At 37.1% G+C, this 21,082-nt stretch overlaps 1 protein-coding gene across 6 annotated transcripts in view; it reads left to right on the forward strand.

Moving 5' to 3' along the window:
- The window catches only part of RALGPS1 (Ral GEF with PH domain and SH3 binding motif 1), a 100,595-nt gene that overhangs the window by 49,677 nt on the left and 29,836 nt on the right, over nucleotides 1-21,082 (forward strand). For 5 of the 6 annotated variants that reach the window (XR_002443678.1, XM_021414176.1, XM_021414177.1 and 2 more), the window contains 2 exons: nucleotides 16,264-16,401; nucleotides 17,982-18,075. The exons of the other annotated variant lie outside the window; for it this stretch is intronic. Coding sequence is in view for 4 of the 5 variants with exons in the window: in XM_021414176.1 (XP_021269851.1) it covers nucleotides 16,264-16,401; nucleotides 17,982-18,075 (232 nt within the window). In the remaining variant the exon portion in view is untranslated. The remainder of the gene's footprint in view (nucleotides 1-16,263; nucleotides 16,402-17,981; nucleotides 18,076-21,082) is intronic. 6 annotated transcript variants of the gene reach the window in all.

Raw genomic sequence — 21,082 nt, forward strand, 5'->3', positions numbered from 1 at the left:
GTGGTCATTCTCTTCATTTGACAGATTTAGCAGAAGACCCATTGAGTTTTCTTCAGCTTTATCTATGATTCCCCCTCCCTCATTTCCAAGGTGCCTTTTCAACCTATAGATGCATAGTGCTTCTTGAGATAGGGAAGTAGGGAGCAGGAAAAGTGAGGAGAGGTGACTGCCTTGGGTATGCCAAGCAGAGCTGGGAAAGTAAGTGCCTGCCTCACTTACACTTGAGCTGAATATTTCATTTTCATCTAAAAATGAGTGTTTCAAGCTTTTTGCTTTCATAGAAAAATACATGTTTCTAACTTGTTACACCTCAGAGCAGCAAGGTTCTTGTAAGTAAAAGATTTCCCAAGAAGAGGGTTCAGAATTTCTGAAGAACTATATTTAGGACCAAATTTATATATCATTAATAACAACTTTTAAGTTCATTAGCATATACTTAAGTTCCATTGATTTTAGGACAATTACATACGTGCTATTAAATGCCTAGGAGTTTAACCTGGTGAAGGAGGCTAAATAAAGACTTCTCTTGCATGTTTTTAAGTTGATGGTGTTCTCTTATAGAAAAACTTGTTATAAATAGAAGGATCTGAAATATCAAAATTAGTCAGACCATGTTTATTTGATCATTTTCATTTCTGAATAATCTAAAGTGCAGTATTACTTAGATCACCTTTTTGATTAAGTTGTGCTGAGTGCTTTTTCTTACTTTAAAATCTGAATAGCCTGTTTCCAGAAACTTTTCTGTGTGAGTCATTCAAAATTGTTATCGACAAAGCCTTCTTATTTCTTTGGTCTGTTACGGTTTGTCTGTTTCAAAGAATAAAGATGTGCCTCTTCATTAGGTGACAGGGAGCTTGAACTTGTGCCAAGTGTTTATAGATTATCTGAACTGTTTGGTATAGCTCTGGGTATTTGTAGAAGAGAAGCACAGAATTAGCTTTGTGGAGGCATTCTCTTTGGACCGAATAGGAATGCCTTTTCCTTGGATTTGTAATAATTACAAAGTGGAGTTTGTTGCTTTTATTAAAGTCTTTACGCTTAGTGATGTGATTTTCAAAACTTTTCATAGTTGTTAATTTGTTTTTTTCCTTAGAATCTCAGAGATCAACTTCCATTCAAATCCCAGATTGGAGAATAGCGCATTCTAGTAATAGTGGAAGATCCCAGCTCTTTTTGGCTTTGAAAGCTGACAGTTTTCTTCACCGGAGTAATTCAGTCAGCAAGGAGTGGTTTAGCGCTAAACTTGGCTTTGAGAACTCAATAGAATACTGTTAAACATCTGGTCATGTAAATTAACTTTCGGTCAGCGATTAGGAGCTCAAGTTAAGCAAAATAGTTAAGGATGTGGCAATCTTAAAAAGATGAACTTTGGGAAATCAGTCAAACAAATTACTTTGTGAAGCATGTGTAGTTGAATTGCTGAATTCATTTGACACAAGATCTACTGAAGCCAAAAACTGAACAACAAAAAAAAAAGTGCATAGAGAGGAATAGAAATTCAGCCGACAGATTTGGAGAAGAAGTGCTGTAAAAAAGAAATGCCACCCAGACTTAAACACATAAATATTTATACAAGATCTATCTCAGGAAGTCCCTAAACCACAGCTTTCTGGTGAAAGGAAGCTGAGTCTCACAAACAACTATTGTATTTGCCTTTTCCTACATCTCTTTTCGTAGCATTCTCTTCTTTCTGACACTAGGTTACATGTCAAAATGATGAAATAATCACTCTTACGATATTAATTTTGTTGTAATAAATTTTCCTGGTTCATGGGAAGCACGAAAGGAAATGGTTGGGTTTTGGGGGGAAAATGAGAAAATTTGGTAGTACTCTTGAGAAAATCTGATTGTGCTCTGGTGGAAAGCTGTGCCGGGGAGTTTCAGCCAACTTTGAAATTTTTTACTGCTTCAGTGGTTGCAGGAATGATTTGCATCAGACAGAGGCTTTTTTGGACATAAATTCCTAAACATGATTCCACCCTAACTACTGGTAACACTTTCTTACACACGCTAGTATCTTGAAAGTTGTTTGATTTCTGATATACTTATTTTTCTGTTTTGCTATGTTAGGCTCTGTTGCTACAGTAACAAATGTGGAATGTTTAATTCCAGTGATCCATTAGGTTGAGGTTATTCAGGAGCAATGTGAGCTCATATCCTTTTTTTAGTTTTGGGATGGCTAAGTACGATGTAATGATAACATTCCTTTCATTAAATGCAGAAAATGAGTTCATTGAGGTTGTTTTAGTATTCCAGGTGAGACTTCTCAGAAAGTCCGTATTAGGTATTTACAGGCACTTTTCAGTGGCCTTTGGAGTAGCAGCCCTGCTTCAGTTTTTTATTTTTTCCCTGAGGTCATCAATATGCTTGAGTAAAGAAGAGCAAGAGTTTATGCAGGTCAGCAACAATTTGTGTTTGCATGATATTCGCTGCTTAGTTAAGGATGCAATACATCAAAAAGTAAGAGTGAATGCCTTTCAGGAATGTTCAGTTTCCTGTAAAGCACTTTAAATCAGCTGTCAAACTGAAAAGACAATCCACCAAAATTGTATTACTTTCATTTCCTTTAAAGCCTGTGCATTTGCAACTGAAATTTGCAACATTTGCTGAAATGTTGTGTCACTGTTAGAGGACTAATATTTCCAGCTGCCCCTGCCAGGCATTAGCAGAAAATGCTTGTCGTATTGAGTCACTGTTATTTTCTTTGTATTCCTAAAAGGATAGATGTCCATTTGTTTGATGTCTGCAAAAAAGAACTCAATACAAATAAATGCTTCCATGATAGATCTGAGAAACCACTGTTGTGGGAAAATTAATGAAGTTTAAAAAGGCCAGTCTCTGTCTGTAACGCTCAGGGAAGTAGCAACACGACAATTAAAAGTACTGGCAGTTTTGTTAGTTGCGTATTTTCTTCCCTAAAAAGATTTTTCATTTTTTTCCAAAGCAGCACTGAACAATGTTAAACATTAAAAAAATGAACTTCAGTTTAATGATTTAACTTAGCAGATTGCTCTGTCTAAAGAAAATGTTTCAGAGTTGAGCTTTTGAAAAAAAGAAGCAAACGGCATCTATTCTGATTAGGAAATCAATCTTTGTAGAGGAAAACTTCACCCAGAACTATTCCATGAATTACATTCAATTCACAAACAGCCTTGGAAGAGTAAAACTGCATTTTTTTTTTACTGATTTATTATTTAGTGAAAAAATAATTCCATTCAAGATTATTCTTTGTTATTTAATAGTTCTTAATGTTTTAAAAGAATTGAAGAATTACGTTGAGCAACTTAAGGCACACATAATTTGGTTGTTCTTTGGGTTTGTTCTTAATCCTGTTCTTATAACTTAGAGGACACAAAACAGTCATGACTTAGAAAGAAAAATGTAAGCATTATAAAATTGCATTTATGGATAGAGCTGTAATAAGGAACAAGCCATCAGCACATACTTGGACCAGAAGAAAGACTGATTCTTTCTAAACCCATCTGAGAGTTAGAATGCTTTCAACTGCCAATTGACCAACATTCCCTGGGAAAAGTCCAGTGAAAAAAAGTCCATTTTTTTTAATACTTTCAGTGAATCTGTTTGATAAGAGTTTGATTCAGAAAGAAGCACACAGTCCCCCTAGCTGTATTCTGAGTTGTCATGTAAGTAAAGACAAATATAGAAGGCCAGATGCATTCTTTGTCAGCAGAGTGTATTATATCACAGAATCACTGATTGCTTGAGGTGAGAAGGGAGCTCTGGAGGCCATCTGGTCCAACCCCTGCTCAGGCAGCAACACCCAGAGCAGGGTGCCCAGAACCACGTCCAGATTGCTTTTGAAGATCTCCAGGAAGGAGACTCGCAGTCTCTCTGAGCAACCTGTGCCAGTGCTCCATCACCCACATAGCACAGAAGTGCATCCTAACGTTTCGACAAAACCTCTTGTATACCAGTGTGTGCCCATTGCCTCTTGTCCTGGCAGCAGGCGCCTCTGAAAAGAGCTGTCCTTATTGCACTCTCCCTTCAGATATTTCTAGGCATTGATAAGATACCCCAAAGCCTTGTCTTCGCTAGGCTGAGCAGTCCCAGCTTTCTCAGCCTCTCCTCATAGGAGGGATACTGTAGTCCCTTTATCAGTTTTATGGGCCTTTGTTGGACTCTATCCATTACATCCATGTCTCTGGTACTGGAGAGCACGGTACTGGAGAGCACAGAACTGGACACAGTGTTTCAGGTGCAGCCTCACCAATGCTGACTTGGAGGGAAAGGATCAACCCTCTTGACTTTCTGGCAGTATTTTGCTTGATGCAGCCAAAAATACTGTAGCCTTCTTAGCGGTTAGGGCATATTACTGCCTCACATTCAACTTGGTGTCCACCAGGACCTCCAGATCTTAGGCTGTCAAGCTGCTTTCCCCTACCAAGCCCTGGTGCCTGGTGTTGTTGCTCCATAGGTAGGGGAATGCACTGTTCCTTGTTGTGCTGCATGAAAAGTTTGTCAACCTATTTCTCCAGCCTGTCAGGGTCACTTTGGATGGCAGCATGACTCCCTTGTGTATTTGCCACCCCCTCAGTTCTGTATCATCAGCAAATTTTCTGAGGGTCACCATCATCCATATAATTAATGGCAGTGTTGAATAGGATTGGGTTCAGTACTCAAATGTTGGGCACTCGACTCATGACTGGTCTCCAGCAAGATTGCCCAGTTGTGAACATATGTGAGCAATGCTTGATGATCAGTGATCTCAAAATCTGTTAATGAATTTAAAATAATAAACACAGATACTTTATTTTAGGAAGGGCATTATCTGCTAGAATATCTATCATAATTGCTATTCTCTAGCCAGATTTCTGTTAGAATGCATATAGGTGCAAATACTCAGGCCAGTGCCATAGCCACATTGGAAAGTTACCACAGGAGGTGAAAAACACACTGAAAAGGGAGTCTCTAGAGGTTGAGTAGTTCAACCTCCTACTCAAAACAGGGTTTATTTAAGAATTAAATTAGAATACTTGGAAACTTGTCCAACTGAGTTTTGAAAATATCCAGAAATGTAAGTTCACCACCTTTCTGGGTGATGTAGTGCTTGACCCCTCTAACAGCGATTGATTTTTCTTACCCCCTCTGCTAAGTGAGTTTTCCATTGCTGCAAGTTATGTCAGCTGCTTCTTGTCCTGTCGCAGTGCATCTCTGAGAATAATCTGGCTCTGATCTGTACAACTCCCACACAGTCCTTTTTTGTTAGAGAAATGACCACAGTTATGTTCTGCACCTCTGGCCCCTTTTATCCAGGCTAAACAAGCCCAGTTCCTTAGGCCTTCCCTCATGTGTCATCTCTTCCTGCTGTCAGGACGTCCCAGTAGTCTTAGATTAGCCTCTGTCCACTTTGTTGTCTATGTTGTACTGCATTATTCCAGATGTGGCCTCACCAGTGCCAAGCAGATACAAAAAGCTTTAAAACATTTGTGAAATTGAACTGTATTTTCGGTTGCCACTTCTGTGCAAACAGAAACAGCATTTTATAACAAGGCATTCTACTTAGCCTGCAAACTGCACATTAAGTTTGTTTTATAATCTATGTTATATATAAAGTGATATTTGTAATATTGCTTTCTTAAAATCTGTAGATAACTAGAGCGTGACTTTTCCCCTTGTGTGCCATATCAGGAATATCTAAGTAGTTGATGTATTCAAGTTAGCAGCTAAATCTTTAGGAGATGTTACAGCTCCTGAGAAGATGGTATTATCAAAAACTTCTCTCTTTTTCTGGAAATGGTGATCCTTAGATTTCTTTTTCCAGTTATAGCAGAAGCCAGAAGAAACTGGATAACATAGATGCTCTTGGCAGATGAGGGAATTAAAAGTTGTACCAGTTTTGAATTCTGTTGAATGAATGCTTGATTTCAAAGATGCTCAGCCTTTCAAAGGACTTGTCTAAGAATAAAATAGTTGCTTTTTCTATCCAGTTGTTGAAACTATTGCTTTTGAGTGGAACTGTTTTTAGTACTCATGCACGTGCTGTAGTAACAGGTGTAGATTCTAATACTTTTGTTATGCAGTTCTTAAAAACGTAGTATTTGAAAATACTATGAGTGCCAGTTAGGTCAAATCTTTCGGTTCTTTCTGGAGTTATTGTATTTTTTAAATATAAACCGGTTTTAGTTTGTGTTCTGCCAGAGGTAGCAATGGCAACAACTATTTATACTTTTTTTTTCTTCTAAGAGTACATAATATCATTTGTTGCTTGTAACTTTATCTTCTTGTTTTTCGTAAAGTAAAACAGTTTCCAGAATGTTCACTGAAGTTATTGAATTGTTTGTATTTTTGTATTTATTTAATGGAGGTAGAGTTGTATATTAAAGCAATGCTGTGTATGGGTGATATGTTGACACTGGTTTTGAACCTATGAGGTGCATTTGCGGAATGATCCCTGAGTTTTATTCTGATAAATTCTTTTTCCACTGAAAACTTACTGAACTTGTGAAACTAGTTTCCAGTGAAACTCTCAATTTGGATGTCATCATTTGTGAGGAATGCTGGGCCTGTAATAGAGTGTCTGTTCCAGAGTAAATATTCCAAAGCAGTTTTTCTATGCTTTCCAGGTATAAAAAAGCCCAGAGTGGTAACGTGGTCCTCCAGCAATGTTTTCTGGTTTCCTGGTTCTGAAATCAAAAAAGAGAATTTGATGCTTGCATATTAAATATATGCATGAGAAGTTAGTTTGATTCAATCAAGAAAGGTCGTATGATCAAGAAAACAGTCCGGTACAGAACATCTTTGTTTTTTATGCTATATTGCTCTTTCAAGTAAAAAAAAAAAAATTGGCAGACTTGCGTGCTGTACACTCTGTGCTTTTTTGCTTGGAATATGTAAAACTGTTTGAGATACAATGATGGTGTTGATTATTTCAGAGTACTTATTAACATGTTTGTTCACTAGACTAGCCTTACAACGTATTTAAATGCATATCTTACCAACTTCAAGTCTTAGTTGGTTAAGCCAAAATAAGATGCTCTCTTTAGTTATGTATTCTTACAAGGTCAGATTTGCTTGCTTCTCGTGATAAAAGCAAGTGCTACAAGCAGTCTCTTTTTTCAGTTAAAATCCGTGTCAATTGTCTGCTTGAATAGACACGTAGCCTTGGAACAACGAATTAGTCAGTATAACTTTTGTACTCCACGCTGTCCTATAAGAACAGACATGGAGGCACAGACTAGCGTATTTATCATAGGATGCTGGAGAAATTGTGCCTGGAAGGCCACTGGAGTTCATCTGGTCCAACTTGCTGCTGGAAGCAGGGGCCATGGGTTATGCTATCCAGGGCCCTGTCAAGCAGAATCTTGAATATTTCCACCAAGGAAAATCGCTCTCCTTCTCTGAGTGTCCTGGTTTTATCAGTATCGCATATCATAACATCATGTAACAGGCTGTTGGGTGCGGAGACAAAGCACTGCGGAGCTGTGTTTCCTGTTTCTCTCTAGCAGTCTTATGTGAGTTCTGACTCTCCAAGAGGGAGATACATGGGGGTGTGCTGCATTTCCCAGGAGCCTCCACGTGATTTCTAGTGCCGGGGGATGGGTGAAGAGCTCTCCTGTCTTTTTTGGGAGGTGAGCAGTGGAGGGCCTGCTGATAAAGACTCAGACTGACTCTCTCCTCCAGTTTTGCTTTTGGTTCATTTTGATTTATTTCTCTTAATTGTCCTGTATTATCTGACATTCCTTTTAATAAATTAGTTTCTCCTATCTCAATCTGTTTTTTCCCCTCTTCCTTCCCCTCCTGTATCTCCCAAGGGGAGGGAGGGGTGTCATGTAATTAACTCTTCAAACCGCAACACTGGGGAATCTGTTCTAATATTTGTTCTCACAGTGAAGAATTTATATGCAGGCAGAGTTTCACACTGTTATCTAAGTTCGAAATGACCTTCAAGTCCAGCAGTCAACCTGATCTACCGAGTCCTATTATCAAACTATGTCACACGGTGCCACAAAGGCAGATCCTACCTGACTAACTCGAATTTCTCCCATCACCTCATGTTCTGTTGCTGCGTATCTGAATAGAGTATTTCCATCTGTCCTGTAACTTCCTTTTAGGTCTAGAAGACTGGTTAGTACATGCCTCTGCACCTTCACTTCCCTAAGCTGAACAAACCCAATTCCTTTAGCCTTTCTTCCTTGGACAAGTTTTCTCACCTTGTAGTCATTTTCATGGCCATCTGTTGGGACCATCTCTGATTTTTTCAAGTCTTACTTGAAATATTATCATGAATATATTTCTTTCCTGGTAACAAAAAATAATAAGGTACTTTCTTGAGAAGTTAGCTGGATTTAGTTCAATCCTTGTTTTAGTGTTTGTATTAGCATAAATTTTGCCAGAGAGCTTTGCTGTTTAACAAGAAAATGCAGAGGTATGCTATAGTCTAAATCCAGTGAAACTGCATGAGGAAACAGTTTTGATATTCTAATTTAAATATGCATATGCAAATTGCATCTATCAGCAGAGGTTCTTAAGCCTATCAAAAGTTGGAAAGGTAATCATTTGCACCTTCAATGGTTTTAGCGTGACAACAATTGTCCATATTCTTATGTCAAGCTATTTCTGACAACTCCCATTGTAGCAGTCAACATTAAGATACTTTAAAGCATTTTAAATAATTATATAAAGCTATAATTAAAAACAGATGCCTTTCATATATGTTAGAAATCAAGTTTTTCATTTTACTTCTGTGAGAATTTATACAAGGAAAATTGTCTTAGATTTTTAAGATGCTTCTTAATTACTCTCATTGAAAGAAAAGAAAAAAAAAAGTAATATAGTTTGAAGCAATAACTTTTCTCCCTTTCATGTCAATTAACGTTTACAAAAAAAGACTAAAAAAAGACTAGTAAATAGAGAAAACACATCTTTCACTTCACTCATTTTCATAACTGTGTTTCAGAACTGCTTTCTGTGTTGCAGAAAGCAGTCGTATTAGCTGCTTCCCAGCAGCAGTTGACAGTTAGCTTACTGTCAACATCATAGGCATTGCTTTTACCTGTCATTTTGGAAAAAAGCTTTTGTGGTTTTGTGAGTTTTCACACACTCATTAGATTGGTGATATGCAAGGGAAAGTGCCAGAGAATGGTGGTAAGATCTTGAAGTTCACAACACTGAATATTCATTAAATGAATTCCTCCTCACTAGTCACCCCACTGTTGACAGTCACATGGTTCTTTCTGCCTTGCAAAGTTTGATCAAGTTGTTTCCTGAATCAGGACAACTGAAGATGGTGAAAGTAGTCAAATTAAAATAAACTGTTCAGTTTCTTAGAGTATTCCAAGTCCTAACAAGACTAACCAGTATATAACTTTGGTTCTGTAGAAAAAATATTCCAGCCCTTAGTCAATGGAAATGTCCAAATTTTGTGAAACCAGTGATACCACAAAACTGTAGTCTTTTCCCTGACTATGAGCTAATCTGCTAAGAATGGCATCTTTGGTTTTACAGACTGCTGACTATAGTGATTTTGACTTTCAACCAGTTAGTCAACTGATAAAGCAGGGGACAGAGAGAAAGCTACTTATTTAGTATGGTAAAACTTCACTAGTGTATGTGGGAAAAGGCTTTCTTAAATATAGCTGACTGAAAATTGGGAAAATGTTTTTGTCTCTTTTGGTTTTTGTATGAAATCAGCATCACTATACAACTTCAAGGGAGAAAAAAGGAAAATAATTGCCTTCTGTTGCATGTACTACTTACTGTGTGTCTTGCAGATACAGGTTCCTGTACCTACAGATTGTCCTACACCCAGAAATCTGTATTACAGCACAGTATATGTGCATTCAGAGTTGTGTATATCTTTAGAAGGTGTACGTGATGGTATGTAGGGAGCTAAATTTGTACATTAAAACACTTAGCTTTTGTTTTCCTTTCATAGCATATGTTTGTAGTTGTCACAGTAACAGTATAATTTACCAAATACTGAAAATTACTATAGCACTTAAAATGTTAAGGAAGGATATAAAATTGAAGACTCTAGATTAAACTGAAATACCTCCCTATCAGCTATTTATTATTTGATGCAAAGTAGCGAATGTTTGCCATACAGTATACAGTGGTGGTGTACATTACACACTGTTTTGGATTTGTTAGCATTTCTCTTTCATAGAAAAACTTTATATATAATTAAAAAGAAGAGGGGGAAAAAAAGAAGAGAGTGATGCAATTTATCCATCTTATTTTTATCTACACTGCTTTTTATACCTTCAGTTTTGCAACAGCGTGCAGTTGTGCAAATTTAGATACTGTAAGTATTGAATTGCCCTTATGCCTGCAAATTATCGTAAACCCAAAAAACAGGTTTGAATTTTTGAATGGTTAAGGATAAATGCTACTACTCCTGCTTATTTCATACTTTTATGTATTTTCTATAATGAATTTTAACCTCACTTTCTTAAGATTTAAGGCACATTGGTCATCATATTTATTACATTTTGTAAATATAAATGTAAATGTGTTATTTTTCCTACTGAACTCATGGAAAACAGGACAACATTAACTTGCCCAGGACAGGGAAATCTGTGTCAAAACAGAAAATTTGAACCCAGGGAACTACCAACCTGTCAGCCTTACCTCCATGCCAGGAAAGATCTAGGAACAGATCATCCTGGGAGATATGCTAAGGCACATGAGAGTGAAGTGATATAGGATGATCAGCATGACTTCAGTAAGTCCCACCTGGCCAGCATAGTGGCCTTATATGATGGTGCAACTGCATCAGTGGACAAGGAAAACCCACTGATCTCTCAACTTCACTGATCTGGTCTTCATTAAGGCTTTTGACCCAGTCCTTTATAACATCCTTCTCTCTGGTCTGGAAAGATATGCGTTTGACAAGTGAACGTTTGATAGATGAAGAACTGGTTGCAAAATCATACCCAGAGAATGGTGGTCAATGGCTCAGTGTCCAGATCATGATTGGTGACAATGGTGTCCCTCAGGGGTCAGTACTAGGACCGATGCTCTTTAGTATCTTCATCAACAATACCAACAGTGGGATTGAGTACACCCTTTGCACGTTTACAGATGACACCAAGCTGTGTGGTGACACACCTGAGGGATGGAATGCTATCCAGAGAGTCCTAATCAGGCTCAAGCAGTGGGGCCAGGAGTTAGTTGTGAAGTTCAACAAATCCAAGTGCAAGGTCCTGCACTTGGGTCTCAGCAGCTCCCCCATCAATACAAGCAGGGGGATGAAAGGATTGAGCACAGCCCTGCTGAAAAGGTCTCAAGGGTACTGGTGGATGGCAAGCTGGACATGAGCCAGCAGTGTGCCCACGCAGCCCAGAAAGCCAACTGTATCCTGGGCTGCATCAGAAGAAGCGTGGCCAGCAGGTCAAGGGAGGTGATCCTGTCCCTCTACACTGTGCTGGTGAGACCTCACCTGGAGTACTGCATCCAGATACGAAGTCCGCAGTACAGGAGAGACATGGACCTATTGGAGTGTATCCAGAAGAGGGCCACAAAAATGATTCTAGGTATAGAACACCTTCTATGAGAGCAGGCTGACAGCTGGGGCCATTCGGCCAGGAGAAGAGAAGGCTACAGGGAGACCTGTGAGCAGCACTTCAGTATCTAAAGGGGGGCTATAGGACAGACTCTTTAGCAGGGTCTGCTGTGATAGGACAAGGGGAAATGGTTTCAAACTAAAAGAGGGGAAATCTAGACTGGATGCAAGGAAAAGGTTTGTTTTACGATAAGAGTAGTGAAGCACTGCCACAGGTTGCCCAGGGAGTTGGTGGATGCCCCATCCCTGGAGACATCCATGGTTAGACTGGAGCAGGTTCTGAGCACCCTGATCTAGCTGTAACTGTCCTTGTTCATTGCAGGGGAGCTGGACTAGATGACCTTTAAAGGTCCCTTCCTACTCAAATAATTCTGATTTGTAACTTTGTACATGTGATCCTTTGGACTGAAAGTCCATTCTCATTCCTAGCATATTATGTCACTCCTTATGAGGAAGAAATCACACGCCATTGCTGTTCATGCAAATTTGAAAGCTTATGTGCTTAAGCTGCGCTGCATCAGAATTGGGAGAAGTTAAATAACTGCTGATTTCGGAAACTTTGAGATTATGTTTTGTAAGAACATGTTAGTTTCCATTAACTAAGTTGTAACCATATTTATTATCTGCCTGAAAGCCTTGACTCTTATTGTAAAAATAAAATAATGGGGAAAGCTTAAGGATTAATCAGAAGAAAAAATATTTGTATTTATGTATCCTACTGAACACTGCAGTTCTCCATAAACACGTTTTCAATAAAACTTAATTTTGGAAGTTGCTCTCTAGTAGGTGGAATGCTCAAAATTCATGATCTGGCTGCACTGACTACTACATTTCAAGTTCATTTTTCTGTTGTGTATTGTATTTCAGTTTCCCTGTGTTTAAACTGTTGGTAGTATTACTGCTTTGATTGAGCTCTAGAGTAAAAATTTAAGACCTAGGTATTATAGTTCTTTTTGACAATTTTAAAATAATCCGTCTTCTTTACACACTGTAATTTCCATTGATTAATTTCATTATGGATTATCGAGCCATGCTTTTCCTGTGTTGTTATTTCCATGATTCCATAAACTAATGAATACTGTATTCTCCGCATGCAATAACCAGCTGCAAAATTGGTTTTTAGTGACAATGGAGAAAAGTCAATATCCCTGGAAAATGTTTTGCCTGTGGAAGCAGCTGCCCATGAGCTCACCCTCTGGAAAATATCCCGATGGTTTCACATCTTTGAAAGCCTTTTCTGTGCACAGTAGCACAAATATAAGCCAACATTTGAAAAGCTAGTGGTGTGTGTTTTCTTTGGCATAGGACGAATCTGAGTCTTTCCTTTGAGAGGCAGGTCCTGAAGTCTTTTGCTGAGAGGAATAATTTTTTATTTTCTCTGAGCAAAATAAATTGATTCTTAGCTATCCCTATTATCATACAGATAGAATTCACAATGCCACCGATTGCCCAGATAAAGGCATACAGAAGAGTGACAGGCTGTAGTCAGGCCATGCTAGGGAGACCGCACACTGTGCCCAATGGAGAGGTGATTTATTCTAGTTTTTTGTTGATTTTTTTTAACAGTCAAGTTCAAGTAATTTAATAGGCTATTTATAGTGTAGATGTACATGCAGTTCACTTACAGACTTAGCAGAGACTGCTAGCTTTCCTGCAAAGCTGGACAGATAGAGAGATGTGGAAATTAGGTAACGCTTCAGGAATGCGTGGTAAGAGTAATACTATTGTTTTCTAACACCATGTTAAAACAGCAGCAAGCACCACCAATCAGCAGCAGTAACTCCTTTATAGTTACCAGTAGACAATATACTGAGGAATTGACTGTGATCTCTTAGATTTAAATTACTACCTACAATAAAAATACAAAAGTAACTATGCTGGCCTATTCACCTAATTTTCTTAAGTGAAAATTAGATTTTTTACAGTGTGCAGGTGTGTGGACACACATTGCTGTAAGTTAATTAACAGGACAATACTTAAAGACCAAACTCAGTCACTCTCTCTTCCATTGAGTGTCATTTAAAAGTTAGGTACATTTTCAATAATTGTACTGAGTTCTGTCTTTCTAGGGGTAGAAGTATGTAGAAATGAAAACTGGCAACAAATTCAGAGTGCTTTTTAGCAAGCAGTAAATACCTCAGATTTCTTAAAGTGTTAAGGTAGTCCACGTCATACGAACCTCCACTTTATAAACTCTTACTTGTATCTGTAAGAATAATTATCTCCTCCGGAAAGAGCAGTTTTAACATGAGAAGAAGTATTTTAAGATTTTTCTGGGCCAGTGAAGGAAGCTAAACTAGACTGTAAAACTTGACCTGATTTCTAAGCATCTTTTAACTTTTTTTTTTTTAATGCCAGTTGGTTTGTGTTGTTAGTCCAACTATATTCCACTCATTTATAAGGATTAAATATCCTTTTTTTTTTTCTGGTGAGATTCTGAAATTAACAGTGTCCATTGGAGCACTCTTATCTGTTGTGTCCGTGGGTCAGTAAAAGACGCAGTCTTCCCTAACCCGTATTCAAAGGTTTGTGTGAGACTGGGAGGTAGCTTAGTTATAGCCTTACGGTTTCCTAGCAAAACATTAACAGTTCAGAATGAACTGAATTTGTTACTGCTTTTCACCGCTTCTGTGTCTATTTCTTCATTTTTTCTATGACAGTTTATATAATTTGTTTACCTACTTCTCCCTAAGCAATGGAAGGATTTTCCAGAATACATGGATGAATAGGCTTAAATGAAAGAAATAAGAAATAACAATAATGTGACCCAGTGAACCCCTTACTTATCAGCTTGTCAGATATCTGAAGAAGCAGATAAAGAGCAAGCTAGTGAAAAAAATTATTGCAAGAGATCTCCATAAAGACACCGGAACCAATTGTCCAGTGAGGCTGTGGATGCCCCCTCCCTGGAAGCATTCAAGGCCAGGCTGGATGGGGCTTTGAGCAACCTGGTCTAGACAGAGGTGTCCCTGCCTGTAGCAGGGGGGTTGGAACTAGATCTTAAAGGTCCCTTACAACTGAATCCATTTTATGATTCTGTTCCTAAGTGTCAGAGAAAAGTTAGCACAGATCATGCGGATAGTTCTTGAGATATGTAGAATTCCACAGCAAGTCTGAATCTGAACTATAAAACTACATAATAATGGAGTATCAGGTGAACTCAGCATGTGAATGAGATTGCACTTGTGCAGATACTTAGTATTTATGTAAATCTAACAAAGTTGCCTCATCTGGCTATTTTTCATGAACTGTAAAGGAGCAAACTTCAGTAAGCCACATAGCTTTTCTTGAATTCCGTTGACTCCTGCTGCTGATCTGTAACTTACTGCTCCAGATGATAATAGTACATCACTGAGCACTAGAGAACACATAATTATGTTTTAATTTCAGGTAAGAATTTATATTTTCCCAAATGGAAATCTTACATATTTTTTTAATAAGTAAGTTTGAGGCATACTTACTACCAGGAGATGACAAGAAAAATAATTTGTTTTCACTGCACAAACTTAATACAATTCTAAAGACTATTAGTAATTAATGCAAGCATACTGGAGTTCTTTCAGAGAGGAGTGTGTTGCTTAGACATGCTCCTTTCGATTTATTGTAGTGGCTTTCCTTCATTTTGAAAAAATTTTGCTTGACTAGCACAATCGCGTTTCCTGTTGCTTTAATAGCTGGAATTTATTGAGAGAATGTAATGTGCTAAAGTTGGAGAAGTAACCAAGCCAGCTAGCTCCTTTCCTGAAACAGTAAGAGTGCTCTTTTCGAGGCAGGGCAAGAAAACATGAGGGGAAGAAGTCATTAATTATATGCATGCTCAAAAAAAGAGTGTGGAAAATCTGATATGGAAAACCTGATATGGAAATAGGGCAGATTTTTATGCTGCACAAGTTACTTTCCTGTTGAAAAGAGTATTCCTTTCTTCATTATGCAAAAAAGGAATACGAGCTTCCCTATGCAGCTTATAAAATAGTTTAGCAATATATTAGATAGAATTTTGACTTTTATCTGACCCTAAATGTCAGAACAATCCTTTAAAGAAAAATCAGACTGAGGTAATGTTTTTGACACACAGTAGAAATAGCTGCAGTGATCACCGAATGAAGTGCATGAGGTAATTTCTGTTCAGCCTATTTGAACGTAGATTTTTCTGAAAAGCATTGTCGTGGAAAGGATGCTTGTCCCACTCACCCTGCAAGGCTGCACAGGCAGGTTCTGTGTCTGAGATAGCCCTGCGTATGTGAGATGCAGTTCTGTTCAGTGCTGTTCTTAAAGATTCCAAACAGTTCTCCCACAGAGCTATGATTTTATCATGCATTCCAGAGGAAGTTCTTAGCTGAATTTGAAAGATGGAATGGAAACTAACTGTAAACAAACAAGAAGATACCAGTAGTGCTCTTACTTACACCAGAGAATGTTGGCAATAGATTGCTTACACATGAGGGATTTACTGAAAAGCCAAAAATGCTAAAAGTTCAGTTCTCATGTTCATTGGTTATGGCTCTGCAAATTGTGCACTTCTGTAGGCTGATGTCTGCTATGAACAAGAGCAAAACCTGTTCTTTTTTCTAAAGACATGTTATAGAATTGTAACACTAACTGTGACATGTTTGAACAGATGAATCCTTTATTTCATGAGCAGTGGTGAATAGTTGCAGGCCATTTTGCTCATTAAAAATTGTGCAACTGTTTCTGCATGAAACAGCAAATCAATGGGTTGATTGATTTGTTTGTTTCAGGAATTTATCTCTTGGACTTAATCTACATTGATTCTGCATATCCTGCTTCAGGCAGCATTATGGAGAATGAACAAAGATCCAATCAAATGAACAATATTCTCCGAATAATAGCTGATCTGCAAGTCTCCTGTAACTATGGTTGGTAATATTTTACTTTTCTTTTTTACTCCTATTAAGTCTTAACTAAAATGTCTTTAATAACATGATAGAAAGTTTCTACCCTGTGTAAAGGCAACACAAGGGGATAAGATTGGTAGAGTTGGACACACGCAAATGAGCATGTATTCTAAATTGTAATAACTGTAACAGAAAATGTGCAGAGTTTACTGGTATGTATGGACTACAGATGGTGTATTTCCAAGTACAGCTGACAGTACCAGCAGTCAGTGGGAAATCTAGCTTTCCTTTCCAGTAGGATGTGATGTTTTTGGTGTGTGCAATATGCCAATCTCATTATCATTTTATTGTTAGTGTCATGATGAAAAGTTTACAGAATGAAATACAAATATTTCAATGCAATAGTTAAATTCTTTATTAAACTTTTTCTTATACCTCACTTAGTGAGGAAGATGACGTTACTTCTGTTTGTTAGCAAGATTATGCTGTAAAATTAATTTCTGCAATTCTAGCCTGTTATGCAAACTCTCATGTCAAGAAATGTGCTACTTCAGGGTCTTGGTGAATTCTGAGCATATCATTAATGATTTTCCATGAATTTTCATTGCTTAAACAGGGAACAAACTGGAAAACCTTAACAGTAGCTATACAATTAAATAAATTCAGAACATTTAAATGCTCCAGTTTGGGAATGTTTTTACTAGGAAAAAAAGATTAAATCTTAGATTATGAGAAAGTTAGGTGAAATATTGTGTATGTTTAAGTACCCATCCCTCGTCGTTTATTGTAGATTTTGATATAATGTATTTAAAGCTACAAATTAGGCATAATAGCATATGATTCTGAAGAGGTAGATTATTTACCTTTCATGTTCTTATTGTGACTTTTGATTTGTCTCTGAATACTTTGACAAAGAAACCTTATCTCACTGACCCTTTCCTTTTGACAGTTGGGTCAACTTCCTCCATTGCATTAATTTTAACTGCTTTTGTTAAAATCAGAATGGAAATTAAAATGTGGCCGTGAAGAACCAGTCTTATGGAATAATGAGTGCCTTTACACTCTCATAAATACAAGTATTGTAAGAGTTAATTCAGATGCTACAAGATGTGTTCCTGTTCATGCACCATAACTTCAAAATATTTTTCTGCCTTTCTGAATTTAGCATCTTTTTATCTTGATATACAGTGTTATAATTTTTGAAGTTTTCTCACCTCATACGCATATGAGAATCAGTAATGCCATTGCTGCAGGCTTTGATTTCCCCCAAAACAATCAGTACAAAAATCCAAGCAGGGCTTACATGAAGGAAACTCTTTTCCACTTGAGAGATGCATATGATAAAATCCTCTAGATGTTATGATGATGGCGTACATCTGATCTGTGTTTTCTTTAACAACCAAGCATCACTTTTGCTCAGTCAAATCTTTAAGGTCCTCTTAGAGTCAAAGTAATAGTTCTGCCTTATTTATTCTTTAGGGAAGTTCACATCCTCTCTTTCCATTAAGATAATCATGAGAACCAGAAAAAAAAAAAGAAAAACAAAAGGAATCATTTATTGTGGATTATGTGAATATTCATCTTGTTTTAACACTCTACAGAACATCTTACAACACTACCCCATGTACAAAAGTATTTGAAGTCTGTCCGTTACATTGAGGAACTTCAGAAATTTGTGGAAGATGACAATTATAAGTAAGTACTATTCTTTCATTTAGTTTTGGAAAATTTAAAGGAAACATCATATGGATGTTAATTTGATTTGTGCTTGAACAAAAAGCTGCTGACAGAAGATGCTGTGGGGTTTGTCTGGAGTACTTCATATTGTACTATCAGAGTTGATAATACCAAGATGCCTAAATAAAATTCAGAATGATTTTTGCCCTCAATTACTCTAACTAGAATTCCAAAATGAAATAGCTTTTTAAAAGCAGGCAAAGGTCTAGTCCTCATTCTGCTACATAATGATTATATTCTGAGAATTTTGTTCAGGAACACTGAAACTATCTCTTAAGATATCCAGGATTTACTCTATGCTATTGTAAGTATTGCATAAAAGACATCTCCCAAATTCAGATTACTCTTTTTATTAAGCTGGTACTTCACATATAAACTTGGAAGTTTAGGGGGTTTGAGAGAGAGGCAACTCAGACAGTGATATAGACAATATAAAGCGTGTTGGTTTTAAAACCTTACAGCTAAAGTTTTAAGTAACTGCAATGCTATATAATCAGTGTTTGAAGTGACCAGATGTTTGATAATATAACAATGATGTATAGATAAACAGTAGCAGATATGGCTACTTTAAACCCATTTCAGATCACCCAAGAAAGATAGAGATCACAACCTGGTAATAAAGAAGGAAACACTTACACCCCACCCCCCAAGGATCAGAGCTCACCAAATACTCCAGAGGAGATGATCTCTGAGTAGAGGTGCTTCCCTTAAATGATGTTAGGGAGGGGCGGACCCAGAGTCCGGTCACGCATGTAAATTGCTTCCATCTGTGCTCCCAGGGCTGGCCATCCCTGGGTGGTCAATCACTGGTTCAGGCCGTGACTTAATGGTTCCCATACAGATGGTATGGAAGATTTTAGAATATGTTTTAGAGAGAAAGGTTATGTTCTTTGAAACTGGTCTTGTTACCAGAGTTATTAAATACTTTACCTAATACGTTGACTCAAAATGTATGTGTACTTAGACCATATGCTAATAAAAGTATTGGAAGGGTTCATTGAAGTAGAAATTGACTGGAATAACACTAAGGAAGAATCAGATAGTCTGATGACTGTAATAACAGTGATGCAAAAATCAAAATATTACATGTCTGATCTACGAAGAACTTATGGTGTTAATTAGTAGGTATCATTCAGAAGTGAAATACTGCTATGAAAATACAAATAATCCCTACTCTCTATCAAATACAGTATTTATAGAAAAAAAGTAATTGTTAATACTGTTTGACAAAGAAGCTAGTGATACATTACATGGTGTTCTCTGTGCGTTTCTGGACATCAATGCTTAGAATGGATTTCAACAAAAATACCGTTGTGTTGAGGAGAATAAAGTCTATCTTTTAACAACAGATTTTAAGGAAGCCTGGTAAAACAGAACTTTAGGTAATGCAATATATTGCCTAGATTATATATTATATATATTACCCTATTACATATAGAATATATATATATACAATATGTAAATATAGAAGGGTGAAAATAGGGTAAAGAGCAATTTAGATTGCATTATAATGGTAGCACGAGGATAAATTAATAAAAAAATATAAATGTTGAAGTGCAGTGTCTTACTATCAGAGTAATGGAATTCTGGAATGGCTTCTTATTTGGAGGAAAGAGACACATTATTCAATAAGTTGAAGTTGAAACCTGATCATTTAATGGAATGAATACAACCAGATGGCATCTGTGTAGACAAAAGAGCAGATTCAGTGAATCAGGAGATGGTATATATTCCCAGTGTGAAAGCACCTTCTTTATGCAGTTCTCAGTGTCAGGCATATACCAGCATAAAGAATGACCTACTGTAGCCATTCTGTTTCTCTGCAGTTGTAGCTGATATTGCTGCTGTACAAATGCAACATTCTACTGAGATAGTTCAGGTTGAAAATGTTGTTGCCATAATAGAGACCAAAAAAACTCCAGAACACTTGAGTATAGCATGAGACAAGTTATTTTCCTTCCTGTTTGTTTTTGAATGTAGTTATATTTGTCATTAAGTCCAGTTGTCAAAGCTCTTCTATTTAGCTCTGGTTCAGACCATTGCATATGCACTACTATTCCTCAGGCAATTCTGTAGATTCTTGGGATAAATGTTTGCAGAACTTTGCTTTTACTGAGAGAATAATTCTAAAAGTGAAACCATTCAGACAGTGCAGTCTTTTTGAATTGGTACAACAGCTGCTTTTAGTATTATCAGGATAAATTGAGTGAAAATATTCCAAAATTTGTTCCCTTGCTTAGGGGGTAAACTCCAGCAAAAGTTCAGTAAAAGAATCTGAGCTAGCACTGGGTAGTTCATTGCAAAATACATGCTTGGCTGTAGTTCTGATGGGTATGTGCTTTTGTGTTCAGTTAATCACAGATACTAAGAATAATGATGTTTCTGTAGGAAAATGACTTGGAACAAAAGTAATATGATGTTTTCATAGCAAACTTTATTGCTTCATGGAGTTAGAATTCCTATCAGAGTACTGATGATAGAAAGCAAACGTCCTCCCCTTTCTTCAGTCTCATGATATTGTATATGTGTAATGAATAAAAATGCATTATGCAGCAGAGGCACACTGAATGTTTGCATTGCACAGGCTTGTGAAAAGGTCAGACAGTCCAAGACATGTATTAAGTGTAGACTGTGATTTAAATCTCCTGGACTTAATGCAAGAAACTGGTTATGTTGCTTAATTTGATTCTTTAAGTGGTCTTTCTTTGTGGTGTATCAATGTTAACACTATGTATACAATGACTTTCATTAACTTTAATATCTTGGTAAAAATAGATTAAACAAGTGGTTTCTATGTGTTTATTATGCCATCATGTAATATTTGTAGAAACTACAAGTCATGAGAATTCCAGTTTAAATCTGAAAATAATTTTAATATTAGTAGCAGTCTTGCTGATAATGCTAGAAGATATCTGACATAACTGGCATGTATTTCAGGTTGTGAAGTACTTTTGTTTGTACATTT

Source organism: Numida meleagris, chromosome 16 (genome assembly GCF_002078875.1).
Source record: "Numida meleagris isolate 19003 breed g44 Domestic line chromosome 16, NumMel1.0, whole genome shotgun sequence".
NCBI classification, from domain to species: Eukaryota; Metazoa; Chordata; class Aves; order Galliformes; family Numididae; genus Numida; species Numida meleagris.